This window comes from Uloborus diversus, chromosome 5, assembly GCF_026930045.1.
Source record: "Uloborus diversus isolate 005 chromosome 5, Udiv.v.3.1, whole genome shotgun sequence".
Classification (NCBI taxonomy): Eukaryota; Metazoa; Arthropoda; class Arachnida; order Araneae; family Uloboridae; genus Uloborus; species Uloborus diversus.
Window position 1 is genome coordinate 3,192,047 of NC_072735.1, and position 8,658 is coordinate 3,200,704.

The 8,658-nt window shown below is 33.6% G+C and overlaps 1 protein-coding gene across 1 annotated transcript in view; it reads left to right on the plus strand.

Annotated features, from left to right (window-relative positions):
• LOC129222240 (methylcrotonoyl-CoA carboxylase beta chain, mitochondrial-like) overlaps positions 1-8,398 on the plus strand; it is a 68,130-nt gene extending 59,732 nt beyond the window's left edge. The window contains exon 17 of the mRNA XM_054856720.1: positions 8,172-8,398. Within this exon, the coding sequence (XP_054712695.1) occupies positions 8,172-8,289 (118 nt within the window). The 3' untranslated portion in view covers positions 8,290-8,398. The remainder of the gene's footprint in view (positions 1-8,171) is intronic.
• The last annotated feature ends 260 nt before the right edge of the window (positions 8,399-8,658 follow it).

Below are 8,658 nucleotides of genomic sequence, written 5' to 3' on the forward strand. Positions count from 1 at the left end.
GTCATTGTCCATGGCCAAGGTAGTTAGTTCACTGATGGCAATTCAAGCATTGTTAAAATTCTAGGCGTTTAATGACAGGCATTCTAAAACTCGGTTCTATGTTTTTTAGAAAGAAAGATTTTTTATTTTACTGGCAATGTTAAATTCAGAACACAAAAATTTAGTTGAGCTTAAAATCTATCAAGAGTGCTTTTTTATTTGGCAGTAAATTTCTAATCCCGGAAAACAAGGAGCTGATGTGTGCATCACATGACTTCCTTTATTCCAAATTTAATGTAATTTTCCCATTATTGGCAACTTTAATGTGATTCAATAGTTTACTCTCTAAATAATACCACCAGTGGCCAAATTGAAACAAGATTTTAAAAAAATGCCAAATTTGTCGGCAAGTTGGCCAGGGGCGTAGCTAAGGGGGGGGGTTTTGGGGACAACCCCCCCCCCCCCGAAATGTTTGTCTCAAAAAAAAGGAGAGAGAGAGAAAGAAAGAAAAGAGAAGAGAAAAAAGATAAGAAAAAAAAGAGAGAAGAGAAAAGAAAAAGAGATGAAACAGAAAAAAAATCAAAACAACTTTTTTTCTGAATAACAATGGTTGAAAATTCACTTCGCCCCCCCCCCCCCCTCCCCATTGAAATTGAAAATCAGCTCCATGAGTGACCCTCAAGCGTAAAGACGCCTCACTCCTCACTCTGCTGCGACATTTTTTTGATAATTGAGTGAAATTTCACACTTCGCTGTAGAAATGAGATTGCCCGAGTAGCATCAACTCATCGGCCGATGATCGGCCGTTCATCGAAATCCGATCAAACTTTGATCGGTCGATGATCGGTCCGATGATCGGATTCCGATGAGTTTTCATCGGAAATTGCTCCAATATGTCTCATCGGCAATAGTAGAATCCGATCATCGGAATCCGATGAATTTTGCTCCCTATACCGATGAGATTTGGAGCAATAAACGAGCAGTGCTGTTCCGTGGCAATGAATTTTGGATAAAAATACGATGAGATTTGGAGCAATATACGAGCAGTGCTGTTCCGAGGCGATGAATTTTGGATGAAAATACGATGAAATTTGGAGCAATATATGAGCAGTGCTGTCGTTCCGAGGCGATGAATTTAGGATGAAAATACGATGAGAAGTAGTAACAACTACGATATAGGACAAGCAAGGAGGAAAAAAAAATAACAGTGGGAAGAAAACTTGCAGGAGGGGTATTTTCGGATGACGTCATTTGGGAATTACTTAATATATATTATTTTTTTTTAATAACTTGTTTAATTAACTTCTAATTTAACAACTTTTGATGAGCGTGATTCATGAGTTCAATCATAGTCGCTCTAGCCGGGAATCGAACCCTAGTCCTCTGGAATACGAGATTCATATGCTAACCACTGGACAAGTTATGCTCGCTCCATGGCGGAAAATAATGTATTAAATGGAAAATCATTTGTGGCGCCATCTATCGGGTGGCAAGGCCATGACAGATTTCTGAACGGAAAGTGAGAATTTTATTCAGTGAATATACTTATGGCGCCAGCTAGTGAAGAGTCGGAGTCGGTAATTTTGGGAGTCAAATTGAACGGAGTGGAATTGTTTTGGAGATAGAGAGAAATCATTCAAGAGCCGGGGTCTCATTTTGTTCGCAATTCCAGTGAGGTAATCGGCGTTGGAATCGTGGAGTTAAAGTTGGATTGATTTTGCAGCAAATTGGAGTAAACCCTTCCAAAATCCAGGAGTCGGATTCGGAGTCAAAGTCTCAGTCATTTTTCCTCCGATTCTCAAACTTGAATGTTGATCCGTATAGCCTTATGTTTGATCAATAGTCGGATATTCGAATAATAAAATTTATCCTATTTTAACAGTTGGGAGATTTCCAAAAATTTTAGATTGGGAAAATTTTTATCGGAAAATTTAAACGACCTACTTTTTTTAAGATGAAATGTAACTCGGCAAATTTTCATCGGAAAATTTGATCGTTAAGATCTCTTTTTCCGGTGAAATGTAGCTCAGCAAATTTTCATCGGAAAACTTGATCGTTACGATTTCGTTTTTCGATGAAATTTCGCTCGGAAAATTTTCATCGGAAAATTTGATCGTTACGATCTCTTTTTCCGATGAAATGCAGCTCGGCAAATTTTCATCGGAAAATTTGATCGTTACGATCTCTTTTTCCGATGAAATGCAGCTCGACCAATTTTCATCGGAAAATTTGATCGTTACGATCTCTTTTTCCGATGAAATGTAGCTCGGCAAATTTTCATCGGAAAATTTGATCGTTACGATCTCTTTTTCCGATGAAATGCAGCTCGGCAAATTTTCATCGGAAAATTTGATCGTTACGATCTCTTTTTCCGATGAAATGCAGCTCGGCAAATTTTCATCGGAAAATTTGATCGTTACGATCTCTCTTTCCGATGAAATGCAGCTCGGCAAATTTTCATCGGAAAATTTGATCGTTACGATCTCTTTTTCCGATGAAATGCAGCTCGGCAAATTTTCATCGGAAAATTTGATCGTAACGATATAGTTTTCCGATAAAAAACAGCTCATCGAAAACCGTTCTCGGATTCTGATCGCAACGATATCAGCGTGCATTACGCGATGAGTTTAGGAGAAGTCGATGATCGGCCGAGCAAAATCCGATGAGTTAATGCTACCTGGGTGATTTGTTAAATCCATATACATGTAGCCTTTTTTTGTCATAGATTCTGCAAATTGCTAAATATGTTTGATTTTATGAGCGGCGCAGTGGGAATATTACATACAGTTGAATCTATATTTCGAATTTCACAGGAAGGAAAAAAATCGAGATAAAGAGGTTTTAAGATACGGGGCTTTAAGAAACTTTATAGAAATTTGGAATATGATGGTGAAAATTTGAAATTGATACTAAAGACAATATGGGCTCTTGATCAAAATTCCTCTATATTAGTTTTGTTAGGTCTTTATTCTAATATTACATTATTAAGTGATTTATTGCGAGTTTAAGGAAAAATTTTGACAGTAAAAGAAACTTTAAGCATATCTTTTTCAAGAAAAAGTCTTTTATTGCTTTTTGGTGCCTGATTTTTTTTTTTTTTTTGATTAATTATTTATCCTCTTGAGGTTAGCAATTGCTGCAAATATAACCTGACCAATATTCTAGTATTTTCCCTTTTTCTTTACTTGAAAAAATCTTAAACTTTCTTTTCACTCCTATCATCTCAATTTTCTATAAGGAATCATAATTTTAAGAAAGAGAGCGACCAAAGAACAGTACTAAGCCAGATAACAGAGCAAAATGGCTTTTAACTTGAATGACCTTTAACCATGAACTTGAAATACTCATCCATAATGCAACTAATACTCAACCTGTGAATTTCACCCCTTTACTCTTCTTCCAACAAAGTGCTCGAAACGACTGTCCTTTTGTTAATCTTCATTTCTCCCTTTTTTGCCCCCTCAGCCCTTTCTGTTTCAAGTTGAAGAAAATGCTTTTGCTTGCTGCTTTAAAGATCATTGGGCTTCGAATCCAAAAATGATAGCACAGCCGGAATTCGAGACATAAGGTTTTTGTTGGCGTTGTGCTGTCATAGTCCAAACGATCTTTGCTAACCAGAGTATCCACCGCAATCTCATCGATTTGTCGAAAATGTCAGCCAGTATTTACTGCGTATTCTTTTAAAAACGTGCGGTCTGAACTATATAGAATAGTATGATCTAAGTGAACGTTGTTCTATAATGAAGCGAGCAAAACCGATAACAAGCTTTTTAAAACCCAAAGAAAAAAAATGTAAATGACGAAAATGGTTGCTCTAAAAAGAGAAAGTTAACGTCGTCTGAAGAAAATGAAGTACAGTCTGCTGAAGCAGCATTAATCCCATCGAACCCTTCTGAAGGAAATTTTATTTTAATTTAAAAGAAAAACTGCATAGCATTACAGGAATAAAATGTTCAAAAACGAAATGAATCTGGACTGTTCTGTATTATTTCTGTTAACTTGGTTCGCATTAAAAAGTAGAAAATAAACAAGACTTCTGTTTATAACACTAGAAAATTGCTGTTGCTTTCTCAAATAGATATTTATGTAAATTCTAAAGTAGCTAATAAAATTAAAAATAAAAACTTGAGAGGAGAACAGATGCTATGCAGCTTTGTGCAAATAACTTTCTACCCCTTATATTTCTTCCCTTTTTTTTTAATTCAAATTTTATTAACTGCTTTAAAATTAGCATAAATGTAAATGCATATAAAAAGCAACATATATATATCTATATATATATATATATATATAACGATATGAAAAGCCTTTTCATTTTTTGTAGGTTATAATCAAGAAATCTTTTTTTATTTTATTTCATGCTTTTAGTGCGAACCAAGTTAGTAAAAATAGTCTGACCACCGATGAGATTGAAAATCAAACATCCAGTTTACAGGCGGAAATGGATGCATCTATTAGCTTTCAGGGATGCCAGCTTTTGTAGATGTGTGTTAGCCTCCAAATTAATCAGTCACACTGAAATGAACGGAACACGCTCATCAGATATTTGATTTTCCCCTTGTTTTGTATAGACTGGTTTTGACAAGACGTTGCTAGAAAATTTCACTTTAAATTAAATGGAGGAAAAAGAAAAAAAAAGTTAAATTTTCCAAAACATTAAAATAAATAAATATAAAAAAAAATTCTTTGCTTTTGTATTGTTTGACACAAGTATCGAACTTGGGGCACCCCATTCCAAAGTATGTAAGATTCACCTCCCTCTTATTTTTTTTTTTAATACCAAAAAAAGTTTACACACACACACACACACACACACACACATATATATATATATATATATATATATATATATATATATATATAATAAAAGAAGTAACCTCCCCCCCCCCCCCCCCCCCGAAACTCGGGTCTAGCTACGCCTCTGAAGTTGGCAACAAAACTTGGCGACCAAAAGACTTGCGATATATTGCCAAGTGTCTGCCAAATTATAACACCACTTGAGTATGCATCGAAATTAACAATGATTTCCCCCCAAAAAAGGGACAAAAGACCCCTTTAGAAACACTGGAACAGGGGCGGCATTTCAGCATTTCGTTTGGGGGGTCGAGTTTCTTGAACATGAATTTCCTCAGAACGGTATAAAATACATATTGTTTTTCACAAGAACTGATAATTAAATGGTTTTAATGTTAAAAATAATTAGGTTTGTAAAGAAAAATTAAAATTTTTTCGACCGAAGCTTTAAATTAATTTTGTTATAAGTTATCTCACAAAATATCTCGGTACTAGTTTTTATTTTTTAGTAAAGTTTTAATCTGCTATTTTTGGAGTCAGGAAGAACAGAAAATTTTGTAACTATAGTTAATCAATATCCAATGACTTAATTTATTGCCAGTATAGCTAAAGAGGAAGGTCTTGCTTTGCCTCATTGCGCTTCGAAGGCAATTCTCTAACCTCCTGAGACACGCAAGCCAAAATTGGTTGACGTTCAGTTCTCCTACAACTTTCTGGTTGTGTGCATAGTTTTTTACACCGATGAAGAGGCTCCATTTTTGTAGCCTTGAAATAGCTATATGCTGTATTTTCGTGTAAATTTGTGCTTTATTTACATCGGTTTTTCAATTTAATCACGGAAGTCATCTTTCAAATGACTGACCTGATTGAAACAGTCAAAAAACAATGGAAGCAAGAAAGTTATGTCAAAAAAGCACATTTCCTTTAAATTCCTCTCTTTAAAATAACCAAGAAAGCTTTTTAAATAGGCTAGTATTTATTTTATGTCATTAAAAAGTATAATCACAATTCACAAAACAATTCCTCTTCCCTCATGCTATTACTTATAAGTGTAATATTTTCTTTTTCGCTTTCTATAACCGACTTACATAATATTGAAGTTAAGACCAATAATAAATATATCTCATTAAATCCTGTCTCAATGTCTTGAGAAACTGAATTGATCAGTTTATTCAAAATATTGATTTAATATTTTGACTAAAACTTCATCTGGGGTTTTGTCACCTCTTCCACATTGGCATACATTAAAAACTGTTACGAAAAGTTCTGTCACAAAGTTCCACACCTGGTTCAAGTATGCATTAATGCGAAAATTACTAAGAGTTTCAATTGTCAATCCAAGAATTAAGATTGGCGAATTAAAATTTTTATGATAGAGTGTAGCATTTATCAAAAAACGCTCCGCAGTATAAATAAAGTAAATAAAAAATTCAGACAAAGGCATACATATTAAAACGACATCAAATTTTTTATCAATGAAAAGGTCGCTTTCCAGTAATTCTTAAAGGGGGCTTTTATAACTCTTGAAGACCATCTTGTGTCACTCGGAGATTGTCAAGTAAAGAGCCTCAAGATAGATTTGTTGATGTGAAAGTATTTTTTGATGTGAGATGTTTTTCAAAAATAGCATATCTTTACAAAAAGTTCCCATGAAAGCATATGATACACCGAGTTGCTAAAATGTGTTTCTAGTACATGGCGTCAATGAACACTTACTAGCTGAACATTAAGTTATAATATGAGCATAAAAATTTATGTAAAATGACATGGAATTTACGCGTAAAAATTGCACAGACTCTACACTGTACGGGTATCTTATACAAGATGCTCCATCATAACATAGATTACTCAATTTTGAAATATTTAACCCATATGAAGCAATTATTTCTTTAGTTAAGGCAAGCACTTATCCTCCATCAGTTTTTTCTGTTCTGAAAATTCAGGCAAATGATTTTCTAAGTTATCTAAATTGAATTTTACCATTTTATATTATTCTTAGTAAAAAATTTGGGGGTGCAACCGCCCCCTCTCGCACCCCCTATTTGCCGCCCCTGCACTGGAATGCAACCAAAAGGGAGGTGCACAACTAGACCCCACTAGGAGTCTACGTATGAAATTTCAACTTTCTAGGACATACCGTACTTGAGTTATCCGCATACATACGCACATATGCACATACATTCAGACGTCACGAGAAAACTCGTGGTAATTAGCTCGGGGTCGTCAAAATGGATATTTCGGGTGTCTGTACGTTTGTAGGCATACATCAACGTTTGGTCGGGTCAAAAAAAAAAAAAAAAACTCAACAGTAATTCGGGGTGAGCAAAATGGAAATTAAGGCCAAATTTTGAGTGAAAATTCTTTGGCGAATACAATACTTCCTTTTTTGTAAAAGGAAGTAAAAAGAAAGAAGAGAATAAAGGTCTTTACTTCATTGTGAAATAAAAACTGGTTGAAGTGTCGGTGCACATGAAAAATAAAAATAAAAATGCTGTGTGATTCAAAAAAATATAGTGTGTCTCAAAAGTTTTCATACACTTTGAAAATTAGTAGTTAAACTGAGATCCCCTGGAACTCTGAATTCGATTATAAAGTTCAATATTATTTCACATCATCTTTATGTCATGATAAATAAAATCCAAATTTTATTTTTAAAACGAGTCAAAAAGTGATGAGACATGGAAATTATGGCAAAAAAGTCATCACACACTAAATTGTTGCATAAATTCATGACTAATGTTATCATTCACCTGTTTTTTTTAGTTATTTTTTTTATACATTGTGGTGACACTAAAAAACTGTTTTAGATGTAGGTTTTTGCTTGTTTACTCCATACTTTTGATCTCATTATTTTAAAGTGTTTTGTGTTTGTATACCTGTAATGAAAAAACAAAATGATTAATTTAATCATGAGTACTTAGTTGGAAATAGGGATGTGTTGTTCATGAATGAACGGGTCAATAAGGAACAAATCTTGAAATGAACAGATTCGTTCGTTCACTTAAAAAATGAATGGTTAGCAGTTTGGAATGTTGTATCGATGCACTAGTGATAAATTGCTTTATTTTTCAACTTTTTAACTTTCAATTAATCTCCAATTTCCTTTTTTTCAGTGCAGTACAATATATTCATTCGATCCTTTTTACTTTTTGCTTTATTAATTATTTTTTGTTAATCATTGCAGTTCATTTAAAATTTTCCAATGTATCCATTAGTAATGTTTAGTGTAACTTGCTTGGGCTGCTGACAAAATGTTTGAACATTCCACTTCCTGTCCCATGCACCTGCTAAAATCCTTGTCACACTTTCTGTTGCCAAAATTTTTTTCTAAAAATACCTTTTATCACTTTTCTCTTTGTTTTGCATAGTTATTATTATTTTAAATATTTTATTTTTAGGCTTTGGGATGATGGAATCATTGATCCAAAAGATACTAGAAAAATTCTTGGTCTCAGTCTAAGTGCAGCTCTCAATGCCAAAATTGAAGACACTGTTTATGGAGTTTTTAGAATGTAAAATCTAATTTATGAATTGAAAAAAGATTATTATTTGTCATTGCCTGTAAATCAAAGTTGTAAATACATATTTTCTGTATGTATATTTTATTAAATTTTGCTCTTTTTTATGTGGTTCTTTTTTTTTTTTTTTTGCAGAATTTTTATGTTTATTTGAGAATGGGGTGGTTTCCTTCAGTCAAAAGTACAGTGAAACCTGTGTAAGTTGACCACTTGCGGTGCAGTACTTTGGTGGTCAACTTAGACAGGTGGTCAACTTATAGAGGGTAGTAATGAAAATTGTTTTTTTTTTTTTTTTTTTTTTTTGTCATTTCTTGCCACATGCATTCATTTTTTAACTAATTGGAATATACTTTAAACTCACTTTCAT